At 35.3% G+C, this 19,674-nt stretch overlaps 2 protein-coding genes across 2 annotated transcripts in view; both read left to right on the top strand.

Moving 5' to 3' along the window:
• Window positions 1–593: 593 nt before the first annotated feature.
• Window positions 594–7,767, top strand: LOC144642387 (chymotrypsinogen B-like). The gene is made up of 9 exons (XM_078501348.1): window positions 594–681; window positions 1,321–1,368; window positions 2,401–2,763; window positions 3,024–3,074; window positions 3,649–3,734; window positions 4,648–4,748; window positions 5,914–6,158; window positions 6,709–6,816; window positions 7,492–7,767. The coding sequence occupies exons 1-9, from the start codon at window positions 594–596 to the stop codon at window positions 7,728–7,730; spliced, it is 1,329 nt and encodes a 442-aa protein (XP_078357474.1). The 3' UTR covers window positions 7,731–7,767.
• Window positions 7,768–14,061: 6,294 nt separating this feature from the next.
• Window positions 14,062–19,674, top strand: part of LOC144642386 (ovochymase-like) — a 70,654-nt gene continuing 65,041 nt past the window's right edge. Inside the window, exons 1-10 of the mRNA XM_078501347.1 lie at window positions 14,062–14,264; window positions 14,736–14,859; window positions 15,758–15,849; window positions 16,100–16,183; window positions 16,342–16,484; window positions 17,083–17,164; window positions 17,880–17,909; window positions 18,034–18,168; window positions 18,776–19,008; window positions 19,502–19,634. Coding sequence (XP_078357473.1) covers window positions 14,090–14,264; window positions 14,736–14,859; window positions 15,758–15,849; window positions 16,100–16,183; window positions 16,342–16,484; window positions 17,083–17,164; window positions 17,880–17,909; window positions 18,034–18,168; window positions 18,776–19,008; window positions 19,502–19,634 — 1,231 coding nt within the window. The 5' untranslated portion in view covers window positions 14,062–14,089. The remainder of the gene's footprint in view (window positions 14,265–14,735; window positions 14,860–15,757; window positions 15,850–16,099; window positions 16,184–16,341; window positions 16,485–17,082; window positions 17,165–17,879; window positions 17,910–18,033; window positions 18,169–18,775; window positions 19,009–19,501; window positions 19,635–19,674) is intronic.

Below are 19,674 nucleotides of genomic sequence, written 5' to 3'. Positions count from 1 at the left end.
TCTCATCTAAAACAATTTGGATTTTTGAATGAACAAAATAAAAAAAGTGTGTGTTCCTTTTGGCCACATCTCGCTATTATGGTAATGTTCCGTACTTGTTCTACTGACTTTCTTGGAGACAACTTGTTGGTTAAAGCTTCGCGTAATATTGGGTGGAAAATGTAGTCGTAATTACTAAGGTTTTCACTCCTGTGTCTGTCTTTGGTTTATTTTAAACTTTTCTTTGGTTCTCTTAGTGTCGCCAACAAAACAAAGCAAATGTAATTCACTTATTAGAGGATTCTTACAATGCCTTCGATGTGGAAATGGTATTATTTTAAAAACTAAATTTTTTTTGAACAAAAACATTTTAGTTTTTAGACTTTTTACAATGAGAGGTGAAAGTTTCAGAAATACGATGGTATCATTTAATTGATAATTCTCGAAAATAAAAGCTTGTATATAATACATCTAGAAAGTACATACATTTACAATACATCTACACATTCATTTAGAAAAATAATAGATTGAGAGTCGCTTAAACGCAATCACGTTTTTCGATAACAACATTTATTCCTTGTGCATTCTTATGTGAAACTAAGCACTTTTCTCACATGGAATTTATGGCTTGTTTTCTAGCAACTCCGCCAGCTTCTATGACGTCACCTGTTCCGTGCGCGTCAAACAGTCCACCGACTACAAGTAAGTCTTACTTCTTCATTCTAAATGTATTGACTGCATAAAGTGCTGCAACACTGGATGAACATTACGAGAGTATCTTGTGCCCTCATACCTTCTTTATATAATAGAACATCTAGGGTTCAACTCTGGTTGAAAATCGGGAAGTTGGTCTGCAGAATAACTGTTTAAATCAAACTTCTAAACCGCAAAAGGGAACTAAGATTGACGGGTTCATGTTGATAACTAATAATAACTACGCTCAGTTTGAAAAAAATAGAAACTCTTATACAGAAACCATTTCTTATCCAATGGATAATGAAATTAAACAAATTTCAAGGAAAAACTTTACATTTCATGTTTTTTTTTTCTGATTTGTGTAATAATACAAACCATCTCTGCACGCAACTTAATATGTAAATATTGTAATTTTAAATTCATTTTTATTGTGTAACTTTTTTAATTTAGTTTAATAATAATTATTGTAATGCGCTTTTGAATATTTTTATAGAAAAAGCGCAATATAAGTATTAAATATTATTATTATTAAATGTTAACTTTTAATTGCGTTTATTGTAAAAGCATTTGTTGAACACACATATGCATCTGTTTAAATTACTTATTTGTAACTGTGTATTTGTATGCACATATATTTTTTCTCAGGTACTGTTCCTACCTCAAAACCAAGTACGATTCCAACGATTCCGCCAGGTATGATGATAAAAATAAAGCGAAACTTTTGTATCTTTAATTCATTCATCATGCATATGCACAGTAGATCAATATGACTCCTGCTTAAAAATTTGCTTGACGCATTGATTATTTATGGGTTAGAGTCTGTTGTGAGTGTTTTGTTGACAAATACACGCACGCGCTGGCCGCACAATGAACGAGAAATTTTCAATACTACACGAGGCGTAGCCGAGTGCAGTATTGAAAATTTCGAGTTCATCGTGTGGCCAGCAAGTGCGTGTATTTGTCAACAAAACACGAACGGACAGACTCTAACCCTTTTAATATACAACCTGAGTACACTGCAAGCGATCATCGACTTACGAACTTCAAACAATAAGCTTAATGTTTAAAAATAAGAAGTGTAGTAGTACATAATTACACGGGATTACATCAATAATATAAAAATCACAAATAAGCCGTACAGAAATAAAGCTTAAAATGGTTCATAAAATCGTTCATCAGCTGTGGTCGTTCATAAATACAGTCAGCGAGAAGCTTGTTCAAAGTAAGTCGATGGCTTTCACAATCAAGAAACTAAAAGCAATTCAATCGCACACAAAAATGTATTTATTGAGCTGCAGTTTACCTTTGAACATGAAAGCGCTTAAAGTTGTTATCCTCTTCGATTTTGTTTGATATTGGATCGTTGATAATTTGAGGAATATATTTTTCTTCCACTTCTACAAGCCTTGAAGCTGAAGACACTTTCAATAATGCACGATTTTTGTGCATTATTGTCAATACTGCACTGTCGGAGTTTGCTGACGACAGGTAAAGCAAAATCACGTGATCTATTTTAACCAATTGCGCGGGTGGATTTTGGACAGTGAACGAAGATTGTATATTAATGTCCTGCTTATTACGCTGAGTTGCATGTTTGTGCATTTTGCCAAAATGAATCTCTTTTTTTCAAAATACCCCATCCCGTCCCACGCAATTAAAATACAGCTCCACCCTGCGTTAGTCGGGTTCTATTAATATTTGTTCTTATATTTTTCTTTCTTTAAGAATGCACCAATTACACCTTCATCAATGATAGCGATAGAGCAATGACTAAAAGCAGCAAGCAATTTAAATGTGACATAAACTTAATTTCGGGTTGGTACAGATTCCATGGACAAGCAGGCCAACAGATGCCAACCTCCTGTGTTAAAATAAACCACTGTGGTGCGAATGCCCCAGGTTGGATAAATGGCACCCACCCGTCTGTCGCAGATGGCGCATCCGCTGTTCAAGTGTGTTTTAACTGGGGGCATAACTGTTGCCGTTGGTCAACTTACATCCGGGTTCGTAACTGCAGCGGGTTTTACGTGTACGAGTTAAAGAAAACACCCGGATGTCGATTACGTTATTGTGGAAATGGAACTCAAGGTACAGTAGAGAAATCTAACTATTAACAATAACACATTATCAGATTATCTATTGTTCACTTAATTAATATTGCAAAAAAGTCAAACTGTTTAAATCGCGACGCTATCATGCTAGCGTTGCGGAGAAGAAGGATTTAACCCGTAAATAGTACAAATACACGCAGGATCATTCATGTATGATAAAATGATTTTGCTTCCGCCTTAATAACTAAATTTGGCGTTATAAGAAAGTTAACATTTCTATTTCACCGCTTATTTCAGGGCCAGGAATAATTCAAAAGCCCAGTGCTATTCCCTCGACAACTCCTCCAGGTACAGTAATGGAATTAAGAAAACGTTTCTCAGATTAAGACTTCGCACTGAAACTGTAACATTACAAAGTAAAGGGGAAAACATATTTCCTTTTTTTTTTAGCGGAGGGTAGATGAATTTAGTTTCCAGTTCATTTCTGCACTGGGGTTGCAATGTAAATGCCATCGATGTCACACTGGGTCGCTCACTTTCTTTTGAAACGAGGCATACTACTTACAGTAGCTCTAACACTACAGCATTTCGAAGCAATGCACACCGATACCCCAACAAATTAAAACATACAATAGAGGAGTGCAAACAGAGACTGAAGATAAGGCTTCAAGGAGATAGTGTTTTACTGCTCTGGCTGCATTGTCGTTTGCGTTAGGGTGAACGGCCGTGTACCGCTTGCTAGGAGTAAAGTGATGTGTATGTTAACGCAACCGTACGTAAAACTCCAGCAAAGTTAATGGTTTAAAAGAATTTAAAGCTTTAATTACACTGGAATGCACACATATTTTCAAGCACAAACATACATTTCTCTATGCATATAAAATCTAAACCATACTATAAATCGTGTCGTTCTGTTTTTCAGTTCCTTTGACAAACTGCGGTATTTCTTCAAAAAAGACACGGGTCATCGGGGGAGTTAATGCCCAATTTGGTAACTGGCCATGGCAGGTAATACCACGACGCGATGTCCTATGTTTATCTTTAAAAGCTAATTGTAAATTTTCTTCCGTGGTATAAAACACAAAGACTTTCTTTAATAATCAAATACAAACAATAATTTAGAAAGTGTGCATGTTTTAAAATACTCAACTAAAGACCCGGTATTACGGGCAACATTTTCCGCAACATTGTTGCATTGCAAGTTGAACGAGTTGTTGCCCGTATTACTACCGCGCGCTCAACTTGTCTCGCAACAAATTTCGGTGTTGCAAGTTGCAGCAACATGTTGCACAAAGTAGAACCGAGTTCTACTTTTTGCAACAATTTTTTTTCAACTTGCAACACCGAAATTTGTTGCGAGACAAGTTGATCGCGCGGTAGTAATACGGGCAACAACTCGTTCAACTTGCAACGCAACAATGTTGCGAGACAAGTTGAACAAAAATGTTGCCCGTATTACCGGGCCTTAAACTGCGATTAAAACATCTATTTATTGACTTGATTAAATGTTGCATAAAGTCAGGTCAAAAAATTCTTAATAACACGTTTTCAATGTTCACGTTTTATATGATTAACATTACCGGTATATAACGTGAGTTGTGGAAGCTCCTATATGGAGATATCTGATGTTTATTTTTAGACCTAGAAGCCCAATCGAGTGACACTTAGGGCGTATTATTTCCAATTTACGCGTATAGCCGTCGCCTTTGCCAGTTGGAATTTTTAATTATTTTCAAGCCAAAAAAACAATAGAAAATTCCAAGTAAATACGCCCTTAATTTAACTTAATTATTACATTTTCTAATGCAGATTGATCCAGTCAGAAGTCAAATGGAAACTGTTCTCGGCTTCTGATTTGATAATGATTGAACAAAAGGATGTGAATTTATTTAAAGTGGTCACACTTCTCTTACTTTGATAGGTTGCTCTCCTCAAGGGAAGTTACAAGTCTTTTAGTTGTGGTGGATCTTTGATCGCTCCTGATTGGGTAGTCACTGCAGCTCATTGCATAACAGCTGGAATGTAAGTTTCTCTTAAAATAAATATTGACATTACAAAGAATTTGGGATATTGGAAAATATTTGTGACAAATGCATGCATACAAAGTAATGTACACGATATAACGATCCTCGATATAAGTTACAGTAAAATGTATGGGACGGAACCCCGATACAACGATCTTCGATATAACGATATTCCCGATACAACGATGAGAATTTAGCGGACCGAACGTAAAATCCTCCCGATATAACGATATTATCAGTACACAGTCACATTTTATTTGCAAAACATCGAATTTAATGCAATAACATTAAGGTAATCGAGTCATCTCAAACGTTTCTAAAAACAACTTTGTACGATGATATACGAAAATGATATTGTGTTCTAAGCCTTCTTATCAAAATTATTCTCTTTATCCTCCTCTAATATGCAGTAAAAAATACTTGTTAGGTTTACCCCGATATAACGATATTTTCGGTTATTTTACGGCCATATCGTTATATCGGGAGTTTCGATAAAACGATTCTTCGATAAAACGATATTATTTTACTGTCCCTTGGCATATCGTTATATCGGGGTTCCACTGTAGCATCATATTTGATGAAGTGTGTTGTATAGCTACGACAATGCTTTATTCTTAATTTATAATTGTTTAAGTTGTTATTTGAAACGTTTTCTATGAACCATAAATCGGAGTATGTCAGCGTTTATCTCGTAAAGTATTCTGTATTAAACAAACACCAAAACATTTTGAATTTCTGTTGGAATTTCATATTATGTCGAAATTCTTGAATAATTATAAGGTTACATTTTTAAAGTCGGAAGCCTGCTGTCCTGACGTCAGCTTTCTTTTTAAACAAGTTTTTTTTGCCTTTTTACAAGTTTCTGATGTTTTTGTTTGTTGTAAATGTTGCTGTTGGTTTGAATACGTTTCTCTTCTTACTGTCTTCTTCCTGACGTCGGTATAATTATTAAAAAATGGTTTAGTAACTTTGGAGATCGTAAAGCCAATGATTGTAAGTAGTTCCATTGAAGAAAAAACCAAGTAACAAACGAATGCTTGACTGCATAATTTTTTCGATATATATCATTTAATAGATATGGCAAAGCTTCAATCAACTCTTAAACTCCGCCATAACAATTAAAACAAAATATTCTCATGTATCACTATTTGATTTGGTTTTAGGCCTGGCAGTTACTACACAATTCGTGTTGGGGATTTTAACCGGCTTGTCATTGAAGGAAAAGAGCAAGACATTCCAGGAATACGAGTGATAAGACATCCGGAGTATAATAAACCAAGTGCTCTAAACAACGATATCGCCTTGATCCAGTTGTCACGGCAAGCCTTACTGAATGAAAATGTTGGCATTGTGTGTCTTCCAAGTCCTGATGAACAAGTGTCTTTCGAAGCAGACTGCTACATTACAGGTTTCATCTTAGTTTAAATTACCGTGTAAAAAAAAAAGCTACAGCATTTCTTGTGCAAGCTCAATGCTGGGTAATTTGGCTATGACTGACTCAACATACGAACGAGCGTTCGAGCCTGAAAGGAACAAAACTACAATCCTAGACAAAAGTCTTAACCAATTCGACGAAAAATTGACATTGTACTGACCTCCCCCTCCCCACCCCCGATTCAGTGTTGGTTTCTATCCATCATACCGTGGGACAATATCTTAACATTGTTTGGGGGGGGGGGGGGGGGGTAGAAGGGGGCTCGGAAAATTAAACAATGAGGTCATAATGCAAAGGGAATGGTCACTGAGCACTATATCTTTGAGTGTCCCAAGGATTTTTGTCTAGGATTGTAGGCCCGAACGAAAGAACGAAGGCATAGATGCATAAATGAATAAATATGAATAAAATGCCTTTTGCTTTTAAAATGTTGGTTGAGCAATAATGCTAAGGTATAACATAAATTGCAACTGTACAGCGGGCAAGCCGAAAGAATGATCTATTATTTACATTTTCTTGTCAGGATGGGGTAAGATTAAACATCCAGGCTCTGCGCATAGCATTCTTCAAGAAGCGAAGATTTCGCCTGTCAGTAACAGCGAATGTGCCACAAAGTTAGCAACATCGCCAGGTATAAATTAGTTTTTAGTTAGTTCGTTTCATTTCTGAATCTTTTAACCGCAGTAATCGTGTTGCTATGAATTGCAGCTTATTGCCACGATTAATACGTACAGAAACAAATCAGATTATTAAACGTTGGCATTGTTAGGGCCTGTTTACAAGCAGGTAGGGTAACCCTAGCCCCCCCCCTCCCCCCCGCCCCCCCGCCCCCCCCCCCCCCCCCCCCCCGCCCCCGCTGCCCCCCCCCCCCCCCCCGCCCCCCCGCCCCGCTGGGTAACCCTAGCACTAGGTTTACCCTACCTGCTTGTAAACAGGCCCTTAGTCAAAGTATCAATGTGCGAGAAATGTAGACTACAGACCTGCAGACTTCTTTTAACGCATTTCTAAGCGTATATCGAGTTACCATTACCATTATTGATGAGAGCTAAGCCGTAAACATGCTAACCGGAGTACTATTCAGGCTGGTCGGAGTGCAAATCTGCAGGTCTCAGCCTAAAGTCTGCATTTTGTCGCTTCAATTAACTCGGAGACTTGTAAGACTTGTTCTTTCTCTGAAAATGATGTACTGTAAACAAGTACAGTAATGATAACGTAAAAATGTTCGAAAACGCTTTCAAGTGAAGCAAAAAAGTCCGCTCGTAAAGTCAGTCAGTATTATTTATCCATTAATTTTGATTTTTTAAAGGTGGTGCCCTGTTGAAAATAACTCCTGAAATGCTCTGTGCGGGAAAGCATGACGCAAATGTTGGCGGTTGTCATGGTGATAGTGGTGGTCCCTATGTATGCCAGAAATCTGACAAAAGATGGGTTCTACAAGGAGCGGTGAGCTGGGGCTCCCCAACGTGCTCCGCGCATGACCGTTATACGGTGTTTGCACGGATCGCAAAGTTCAGAAAGTGGATTGATTCGGTCATGAATGAATGAAAAGAAGTTGTGATATGTGTTTGTGTAATTTGTCTTCAGTTGCAATAATTAAAGTGTCATTCAAAATGCGTGTCGCATTTTTTAGTGTTTGAATATGAAGATTGGCTTCATAAAAATATCTCTAATACCACCCGCGTTTTCCACGTCTTACAAGGCAGGCTTCTTGTCACTGTTTCGCTGGTTCTTGTAATAATTGTTACTGTATACGTTTACCGTTAGTCATTTACTGTAACTAAACCCCCTATAAGAAGGACACCTTCCGGACCGGCCCCAAGTGTCCGTCTAAGAGAGTTAGAGTTATAATCGATCGACAGTTTATTGTTCCTGAAAAGTGAGCAGTACATACACGTTACAAACTGTAACATTTCTATATGACTGTATTCGCTTGTTCAAGTCTAAAAACGCCCCTGTACACTTTGCAAACTGGAACAAGAATATAATAATATAAACACCGTGGATAATCTTTATTTAAAAAATTCACTTGTTGAAGAAAAAGTTGAGAGCTTCTACAAGTATTAAATACTGTAAGTAGAAAACGACCACTTTAAGTCCAGAAGTAATCCGTTAGAGCGGATTGCTTTTGGTGAGTAAGTTTTGTATCCTTAAGACGCTAACTAACTTTGCCTTACTGATGTCAATACGAAGTTTTGAAGAATTTTCCACCCACACACATAAAAAAAAATTGTCAAGTATCCGTTGACAGTTTCAAAGTGTCCGTTGTCCTCCTTTTAGGCAGTTTAGTTACAGGAAAATGACTGAAAAACGGCAGGGACGATCTCCAGGTGTCAGTCTTAGGAGTTGTCCGTCTTATAGAGGTGTCCGTTAAGAGTTGACTGTAATTACCCAGCATAAGTATAGTAGAACCCAGCCACAAAGGCTATGATTTTAGTGCTGCAGTGTTTATTTTGATCACAATTGTCATAGCTTTTTCAAGTTGTTTGAAATTGGCTATGACTTTTAAAGAGATTAGGAAAACGTATTAAGGAAAAAGGAGGAAAAAAATAATAATTAAAAAAAAAAAAAAAAAAAAAAAAAAAATAAAAAAATATATTTTTTTTTTTTCCCTTCATTAAAAAAAAAAAAAAAAAAAAAAAAAATAAAAAAAAAAAAAAAAATTATTATAAAAAAAAAAAAAAAAAAAAAAAAAAAGAAAAAAAATTTTTAAATTTTATTGAAGAAAGAGGAAGAGAAAAAAAAATTTTTTATATGTGGGGTGTTGTGAAAAAAAAATTTTTTTAAAAAAATATTTAAAAAAAAAAAAAAAAATTAGAAAAAAAGAGAAAATAATTTGGGAAAAAAAATTTTTAAAAAAAGAGAGAAAAAAAAAATTTTAAATTTACCCACCAAGGGAAAAAAAAACTTTTAAAGGAATCAGGGGGAAACAGGGAACAAAAAAAATTTTTTTGATGTGTGGGGGTGGTTAAAAAAAATTTTTTCAAAAAAAAAATTTAAAGAAAAAAAAAAAAAATTGCAAACAAGGGTAAAAAAAATTGGTAAAAAAATTTGTCCAAAAAATACTCGAAGTCCTGGCGGATTTCCTCTTAACCGTTTTTTCTTCGACAGGTATTTCAAATTCAATCGTAAAAGAGACAAAAAGAAAAAGAAATAAAAACTACAAAAACAAAAACTATAATTTGATTTACCACCTCAGATACGCAAATTTCCAGTCCTAGACATGGAATAGATTTTAGTCTCAAAGCGTGCATGGAAAATTGAGTATTTTGGTTCGGAACATAGTCAAGAATTAGAGAAATGAGCGGCACTTCCCCTCCCTCTCATTCAAACAAAAAATCCAAAGAAAACCTTCGGTTCAATTTGTTTTCTCAGTTGTAACTTTTTCTCACGTACCCACCCTGTTTTAAATCTTTTCTAGAGGAGGTTTAATGAATTTTATTGAAGTTTGTGTAAATAGTTCAAATTTTCATTGATAACGATAGATTTTCGATTACATGGACAGTTTTCGCAGATTCCTTACGGTTACTAGTGACCTTTCTGACATGACCGTCCTTTAAAATATCTGAATTCTGTATTTCTCTATAAGAACAACATAAAATAAGATACCTCTTACTGCTTCGGTAGCGTGAATTTCACAAAAGAGCGGGAGATTTTCAGTAAACGTTAAAAAGGGGGCCTAATAACAGTTCTTCGGACAATTTCAATTTTCTTGTTTATTTTCCCTAGGATGCTGCACCTTTTCTTAACTTAAAAGAAGTTTATTTGTACCTTATTTAGAACAAAACAAAAAAATCATTTTACGTTTTTGCCTAAAAATACAATAGCTATGCCGGTTCCGCTCAGTCTGGTTGTCTTAAGTACGGTTAGAACTTTTGTTGGAAACTCATCTTATCAAATTTCTTAACACTTTTTTCTTTTTCTTCTTCTAACTTTTACAAATATCGTTCCAAACTTTTAAAACCCAATATAAACCTAACCCAGTGCCAGTATGCTGTAAAACGTTAAAAATAATTTTGTTTAAAAAGACGGGCGTTTGAAAGAGTTTTTTTTTTTAAAAAAAAATCAAAATTGAAAAAAACATTAGTGAATGTTAATTGAGTATTGTTACTTGCATTGTGCAATCGAAAATTAAGTGTATTCTTATTTCTTCCAAGAAAAAAATACACCTGATTGAATAGGACAGCTGGAATATCATTCCAGAAAAGCATCTATACCTGACGGTAGAATACAATTTATTTTAACCCAGGACAATTATGCTATTCAGCAAATGCTACTCATGAAATTGAAGCATAAAATGAGATGAGATTAATGAATACAACCAAAATAATAATAATAATAAAAGAAAAATATAAAAAGTAAGGCATTTTCGTGTCCTGAAAATAAACGCCAAGCAAAGGGGAATTTGAATTTATGGTCAATAAGATTTTGTTTATAAAAATACGTCATGGAAATCTAAATATGCGGCCGGACCCTACACGTGCGAAACTTTTCCGCTTAACGACGAACATATTATAAATTAATATTTATTGTCCATTTGTTTTATTTTTTCTCAACTCGACTTGATAATGTTGTTTAGTCAACTTCGAAACATCGTCTATGTTTTACTTTATTTTAAAATGTTCTTAAAAGTCGTTTTTTGCAGATATTTATTATTAAATTTTTTACTTAGTCGCTTCAAAGTAAAATGAAACATTATAAAACCAAAACATTTCCTTACAAACTTTCTATTTGGAAAAGCAATTGCAGCTCTTCAACGCTTTATTCGGGCTTTTTGCAAATATTGACATATTTTTAAAAACTACTATCAATGGTTCCTAAATGAGCTCATCGAACAATTGATACTTTGAAAGAAACTAACTGTATGTTTGTTTAAAATTATTTTTGAGGAGAGGTCCCTTCTCCGAGCTTTAGGAACTTTCCTTTGTCGATTTCGTGCCGTTATCAGTACTTATGGATGATAATTTAGGAATAACTGATATTATCAATGCTATACCAGGCCCCAGGATACCAGGCAAAGTGATTTACTGCTATATTCCACAATTCATTTATCGTGTTAATTGCGATTAAACAGCAAAGTAACAGTAATAAAGGTGGCCATGTCACTGAGCAAACTGTTTCCATTTAACCGCTCGATGCATTGTCAAACTAGTTGACATTCAGGACAGCTGCAACCTTTGAGTGTGTTCAGACAAATAGCGAGCGGGTGCTATAAGAAGGGCCTTTGGCTTTCTTCCATGCTCACAACATACAGTTTCGGCAATATGAAGGTTCTAGTTGTGCTGTGCTGTTTTATTGTTGGAAGGGTCTCATCCGCAAATCCTGAAGGTAAGTCATAAATATTGCACTGAAACTTTCTAGTTATTAAGATCATTGGTTAAACTATTCTCCCTGTGATGACTAAACCGTTTACATCCCGTTTAAAACAAATTCCCTCAGTTTAAAAGCATTCATTAAAGTAGAGCGTTTATAGTTGTTAAAAGACTCTCGATAAGAACTGTATACTTGCCAAATAAGCCAATAATCAAGATCTACACCACAAAGAAAGTAAGTGATCTACATTATTGCAAGGGTGTTTTTCTTTGCCTTTCCATCCTCCCAGCCAAAAAAGCGTTTAAAAGACACCTGAAAGAAAAGATAGAATACATGACCGGGCACAAAAAACAAGAATCATTGCCAGTTTCTTGCGCTTAGACCAAAGCAACGACTTTCAGCAACAGAGAAATATATAAGCCAGTTCACACGAGAGCAAGAAATGGTCCGAACCCGTCAAAAAATATTGGTCCAGACGCGATAGGTTTTGTGAAAAAAAAAAAAAAAAACAGTCAAGTATTATTGCGAGACCATAGGCGCCTTTATATAGATTAGCGATCTAGCTACCTATTTTTTTTTTGTCAATGAAATTAAAGCCACTCTATGGCGACAAGGTTCGAACTAGTTTAAGGTATCACGGAAGGAAAATTGGCGTTTTCGTTCCAAGTGAAATTGTGTGCAAACCATCAATGGTAACCCCAATAAAGTATATATTTTCTGAAAGCTTATTGAATAAAGATTGCAATGTGGATTTTGTTTACATCATATAGACCATAATAAGCAACGTCAGCATTTTGTTTGCAATTATGTTGTTGCGCAACTTTAGGTTTATTTGAGAACACATTTACATGAGAGCCAAAACTTTTATGTGGAATTTGATCTACATATATTGGTCTAAAAAAACGGTGTCTCAGATTTTTCTTTTCTTGCTCCATTAATTTTTTATGAATTTTTAATCCTAAAGAAGCCCTAAAAACGCCATTTTAAAGTTTAAAAATTCATAAAAAAATAATGGAGCAAGAAAAGAAAAATCTGAGACACCGTTTTTTGGACCAATATATGTAGATCAAATTCCACATAAAAGTTTTGGCTCTCATGTAAATGTGTTCTCAAATTGACCTAAAGTTGCGCAACATCATAATTGCAAACAAAATGCTGACGTTGCTTATTTTGGTCTATATGATCAAAAAAAAAATCCAAAATTGCAATCTTTATTCAATAAGCTTTCAGAAAATATATAATTTATTTGGGTTACCATTGATGGTTTGCACAAAATTTCACTTGGAACGAAAACGCCAATTTTCCTTCCGTGTTACCTTAATGGCCATGACCACCTTATTGTCACGATTCTAAGCTCCGGCGTCGCTTGCAGTAAAATAGAGGGTGTTTATTTCTTATCATGTTACACAGATCATTATTTTTTGTCATATGTAAATATAAAGTTGTACACAATAGTTCATTAAGGATAAAAGGAACAAAATTGGCTGTGAATTTGAAAGGTTCATCGAAAATGAGTGGGAACCATCTTTTTGACAAAAATTGAGAGAAATTTAAACTGGGTGGACCACCATCCGCTAGTAACTATGGCTCGGTAAAATTTCCTTCGTACTTTTTATCAAGTTGACTTTGCATGATCTGTTCTTTTTGTTTAAATAATGCACCAAAAATGACTTCTGCAATAAAACAACCTTTAGGTGTCATTACCTATATTTGGTGGGTTGTTGACGCATTTTCCCACTAGCAATCTCGTGGCTATCGATCTTTTAGCAAATTTAACAAAATACTGTTGCGTAATGCCTAAGCAGCAGGCGTAAAAATGTCCAATCGATCGCAAATTACAAAGAAATGTCAAAACAATATTTTTGGGTCGGAATGGTTAACGAAATGCTATTTCTTCTCGCTATGTATTGTCGTCAGGAAACAATCGGTCCTTGTTAAAAAGAAATATAACCGTAGCTATGTTTCTTATATTACCTTAGGGAACAGTGATAAAAAAAACTACAAAATAATGGAAAACGAAGAAATTTCTTTGTTTGTTGTGTAAGGAGAGATGAAAAAAATTACAGTCAATTGTTAATAGAAATAACCGCTTCAATGGTTGTTACGTAACCCCTAAGGGAACGGCAGCAGAACTATTTAAAACGAAAAGTGTAAACGAAAATATTTTACACGGAGAAGGGCTGGTTTCCACTCCAAGGAAGTACGCTCGAAGAAACATTTCTCCCGGCTGACTTACGACTTAATTTGCGACGTTTATCTATATGTCGAACGGTTTTTATAAGAGAAGATAGACGCATAAAACAGTTGATAGCAAATCAAACATGAAAGCGGCGATTTTACTTTGCTGTTTTATTGTCGGAGGGATTCAGTCTTGGCAGCCATCGCCTGAGGGTGAGTCAAAATTAATAAAGTAGCAAAAATTATAGGATCAATACCTTTCCTTTCGATTTATAGCATCGACGACTGCTAAGTGACATTAACAAATGCGGATTTACTTATTTTTATTGCTATTCTATTAAAGTGATATCGGCCGTTGAAGAAATAAAGGGTGCAATGTAATGAAAACTGAAATATTTTATTTTTAATTTATCAACATGCGTTTTCTTCTTGTAGAAAATTTGGGCGTAACTCGGAATGGCAAAGGCCTCTTTGATGGCGACATGATCTTGACTTCTGAACAAGAAAAGGTTATAAATGGTCAGAGAGGATCGATGGCAAATAGAAGATGGCCAAATGGCGTTATGGTTTACGAGATTACTGGATCACTTTGTAAGTAGCATTCTATGAACTTCTCTTCCCTTAAACGAAAGATGTTAACAGAATTGAATTTGTCTAGAAAATTAACATTTCTGGTATCAGCCAACTGATATTCTTAAAGGGGCTTTGTCACCGACGGATTTTACCAGATTTTTGAACAACCAAAATTCATATTTCTGTGGTAGGAAACCCAAAAATAATGCTCAATGTTTTAAAAAAAATTGATAAATTAAAGCACTGAAACTGTTAACAAGCGTCTTTGGCAGCGGATGGCTTGGATGGAAATGGATTGCAACCTGAAAAACTAAGGCTTTAATTTTCAAGTTGTTTCCTCGCGACGACTATAAATATATTTTTTTAAGACGCTTGATTTCTATCCGCAAATTGAGGTTAAATGGTATATAACAGCGCCACGCTGTCGCCTGTAAACTTCATCACCATTACTCTACAACTACTAAAATAATTTTCTTAATTTTTCGTTAGCTTCACAGCCGCGGGCGATGGCGGCAATAAATGCTGCTTTTAATGACTACAGAGCGAATACATGCATTAGGTTCAAAAAAAGGACCAGTGAATCTGCTTACGTCTCCTTCTTCCAGGGATCAGGGTAAGTGAAAATCCATTCATTTGTAGAGGTTTGAGATAAAGGACACTTGCGATCAAGACGCAACCTGAAGATGAAATTTAAATATCGATGTTGTGTGTTTTTCTTCAATCACCACGACAATCAATATCAATATTATTATTATCAAGCGACTAGCGGAACTTCTATCAGTCAAGAAAGGCGAGGATTACTCGACTAAGATGTCTTGCATAAGAAACAGAGTCTCATTTGCCATTCTGAGAACATCCCTCCCTATGCTTAAGGGATCGCGTTCATTGAGTAGAGTAAATCTCAACAAGAGATGGACTTTGACATTGAAAGAGGACTTGCAGGACTTGGTTTTGATATTTAGTAACTACTACATTTTAATATTCAGTTTGATATTTAATTTTTACTAGAATTTTATCATTCAATTATTATTTCAATGTTGAAATCGTGGCAGAGTTTTTAAAATTTAAATTTGTATACTATTTATTATTACAGCAAGGCGCCCAAATGTGTGACCACTTTTAATTTATTCACATTCTTTCGTGCAGATTTAATCCAATCAAAAGCCGTGGATAGCTTGCAGATGACTTCTGATTGGATTAAATCTGCACGAAAGAATGTGAATAAATTAAAAGTGGTCACACATGGGCGTCTTGCTGTAATATAATTGCAAAGACATTTTATTGACTTTTTTAACAGCTGATTTTTAATTCTGTATCTTTTTATCGATGTGTGTACACTTTTTAATGATTATTGTTAAGTTATTATTATTATTATTATTATTATTATGAAATATTATTATTATTATCATTATTATCATTATAAGCCAGCTAAACCACAACTGAGATTTTAGCACAGTTTTGATTACTTCCAGTTACACTGACTTGAAATTAACAAACTGATTATTTTTCAGCTGCTGGTCATATGTTGGAAAAACAGGACGAATGCAGCAACTGTCTCTTGCCAGTGGTTGCTGGAATAAGGGAACAGTTGTTCACGAGATAGGTAAGAATATTTTCTTTGAAAATGTTTATAGAACAAATGAAAAAAATAGAGCGTTTATTAACGAGAAAAGGAATTATTTCGTCAAAAAGGCGAAGAAGTTCGTTTTGTAACTTTACATTATGGCTTTATGGCTTTCTGCAAATACAAACTTGATTTTCTACTATAAAAATGTTAGAAGTATGTGATAAAGTGTTGCCCTGGTTTATTTTAACCATGCTCATGCAGACCCAATTTTGTTTTGTTCACACAGGACACGCCCTGGGTTTGTTTCACGAGCAGTCACGACCTGACAGAGATACCTATGTAACTATCAAATTTGAAAACATCCAAGATTGTGAGTATACACAAAAAAGTTTTATTGTTATTCTCTGAGTTGCTTTTTTGACATCCTTATACCAAGTCAAGTAAATCTACATTATTGTGCGAGCTCTAGCCCTGAAGGCTAATTTCAATTGCTTTCTAATTATAATGTGCTTTTGTTGTTTTCAACAGCGGCCAAAGGCAATTTCAAAAAGCACGGAACAAATGTGATCGACTCTTTGGGAACACCTTATGATTATGGATCTGTGATGCATTATGGTTCAAGATATTTTAGCAAGAATGGTCAACCTACCATAGTGCCTAAGAAAGCTGGAGTAAGTAGACAAAAACTATAGAATGAATTTTGTTAAGCGGTCTTTTTTTCTTGAAGATAACTACCCAAAAATAAACTCCACCAGGCCAATGTAGACGATAACGCATTAATTTCTTTCTTTTTTTCCTTGAGTGTAGCTCTTTAAACTTTCTAGGTTAAAACTTTTCCTGTTTCCATTTCGCTCATTCTTTTTTTGTTTTGAACATGGGACAAAGGCAAACGCGTTAGATGGGTACAAAGCTCTTCAAAAGGGAGCGGGTTTGGTTGCAAAGTGGCTTTCTTGACCTTTCTGGCTGGAAAGAAATTAAAGAGGGGTGCGGACGCGTGCCCATTCTTGCTCCAATAAGAGGAGGGAGGGGGGAAGTGGGATATTGTTCTAAGATAAAAACGACAACATCACAACAACAATCAAAACAAAGAAGATAATATTAGACCAAAGAGAGTGATAAAAATTCTTTTCTAGCCCCTGCACGAACATTGAATAAAAAGTTGTAAAATTTGTGATAGATTAGTTAGCAATTCAAGGCAATTCTGTTGTGTTAGAAAATTGTTATGCTGAATGTTTGGAATAATAGTTATCAAAACGTTGTTAATCGCAGGTTACACTTGGTCAGCGCGGTGGACTTAGTGCAATTGATATTGAACAAGTGAAGAGGATGTACAAGTGCTCTGGAGGACCTGGTAATAACAAGTCAATAATCGAAATACGTTTTTCTTTTCAATTTTGACGTTTTTCTTATCCAACCCTCTCTAACTAAAAAAAATACAATTTTAACATAAATAAGGCTCGAAATTTTTAACGTTTCAGTTTGCCTATTAAAGATATTTTATTTTTTAATGTCACCAACTGACACCTTACTTACTTACTTACTTACTTACTTACTTACTTACTTACTTACTTACTTACTTACTTACTTGCTTGCTTGCTCTTCGTACTTTCCTGCTTCTTACTTACTTCTATAGAGTAAAATGCAAAAAAAAAAAATATATGATCGCGTCGCAGGTTAATTTACTCCGGCTTAGATTAATTGGGCGTAATGAAAACAGATCTCGATAATAGCTCTGGATACATTCTGAATTCAAACTATTTCTCGAGAATTTTATCTCACGTCAAAACAGAATGACCAAGCTGGAAAAAGATCAAACTGAGATTAAAGGATAAAGAGAGGGCGGTTGATCAACAGTTTACAGCAGCTTAATGAATCAAACTGCTTTACTCCGTCGAGCGGCTTGTAGGTTACATTCGACTAGAATATTAAAAAAAAGTGATCTCCCAAATACATATAAAAAAAGCTTGGTCCAGATGTAGTTGAGGATAGATCAACGCATTCGTATTTATATTTACTATAATCAATGGTTAATATTCAGTGTTAATGATGTGATGTTCTGATTTTAGTACCACCGACTCCTCCGCCGCCGAGCGGTTGTAAGTATCATATTTGTCTCTTTATTTGTTTTATTATAAAAAATTGCCTGATAAAAAATACCTTCTACTGGAGCTAAAAAAGAAAATAAATACCTACCGATTTTCAATTTTACTTTCACTATAGCAAACGTCTGCAACTTTAACAATGGATTGTGCTCTGGTTGGACACAAAGCAGTTCAGACAAGTTTGACTGGACATTAACGTCTGGAAGCACCCCATCATCGGGCACTGGTCCATCTTCAGGCCATGGTGGCTCGGGTATGATGACATTTATTGTATAATTATAATTATCTGGAGGAAAGCGCGATGAAGTAATGTTTGGCACGTTCACACCGAATCGGGTACTGGCATTGGCCCGACACTTCTGTTTTTAGGTGACGCTATCATGTGTATGGAAAGAATTTGCAAAACAAGCCTTGCTGATAAACCAGCAATTTTTTCCCCTGCGAATCCTCCGTGCAGTCATGGAGGCGCTTTCGTATTTTAAGAACTGAAAGGAAAAAATGTATCTTGAGCTGCTGCCAAGAAAGTGGCCCAAAATAGGACCAGATGGAAGGCAATGGTATCGGACTTATGTTCCGCAAGAAAATAAGAAGACTAAAGAAGGCGAATCTTCCACATCTTACAAAATTGCATTATTCAGTACCTATATTACTTTTCTTTGTTTTTATACTTAATGGGCCACCTCATCCCTCGTTATGACTCTAATAAATTGATTGATTTGATTTTCTTGACCCTAGAAATTATCAAGCTTTAAGACAGATACATCGGCAGTCACTTTACTGTCTCGTGCAAAGAGCCCAGTGTTCCCTTTTCACCGTTTATCTGGTTATATATCAAGGCTGGTATAAAAATTTTATTTCAGGACAATACATGTATATCGAGACTTCATCTCCAAGAGTACCAGGAGACAACGCCAAGCTTGTTTTTACGCGATCCGTAAGCGGCACGTTCTGCCTGAAGTTCTTTTATCACATGTATGGGTCGTCAATGCGAACTCTTAACGTCTTCAGTGGAAATCAAAAAGTCTTTACCAAGTCCGGTGACCAAGGAAATAAGTGGGAAAAAGTGGAACGTTCTATCACTTCAAGTGGAAAGGTAAATCGATTTTGAGATAAGAGTTCATTTAGAGGTGATCAACAGTAATTGCAAATAATTGTTCTACATGTTGGTGAATTGCAATGTATACAAATAAAAAAGTGTAGTAACTGTGAGCTGTGAATTGACGAGTAATGAAACTAAAAGACGCTTCTTTAAAGTATCCAAAATGTTAAAACATAAATATTATCAAGATGCATCAATTCAACATATGTTTGGTCTAAACTAGTATTGTTATACCGGCACTGTAAAAAAAAAAACAGCTTGCCAAGAATTAGCAGGAAAATTTCCCTTGTTTCTTTTTTTATCCATGCCCTCTGATATATTTCTTATATAGTTTCACATACTGCTCATTACAATTCGGGCTTTATAAGTGATATTAAAGATATATTAGGATATTTAAGGGCACATATATATAGGATATTCAGCTTCTGCATGCTGTTGGAAGACGCGCTTCTGGTGTAATTTTTCAATGTATTTTTATCCATACCAGATCCAAGTGACATTTGAAGGAGTCCGAGGATCATCCTGGCAAGGCGACATAGCCGTTGATGACGTATCAATAACACCAGGGAGCTGCTCGGGTAATCCTCCAACACCGCCGCCGCCACCACCATCACCTTCAGGTATATCTGTTGCCTACTTAAAAAAAAGTGTAAATAAAAT

The sequence above is a fragment of the Oculina patagonica genome, chromosome 2 (genome assembly GCF_052425735.1).
Source record: "Oculina patagonica isolate OP01 chromosome 2, crgOcupat, whole genome shotgun sequence".
NCBI classification, from domain to species: domain Eukaryota; kingdom Metazoa; phylum Cnidaria; class Anthozoa; order Scleractinia; family Oculinidae; genus Oculina; species Oculina patagonica.
This window is presented reverse-complemented; position numbering and strand designations above follow the sequence as displayed.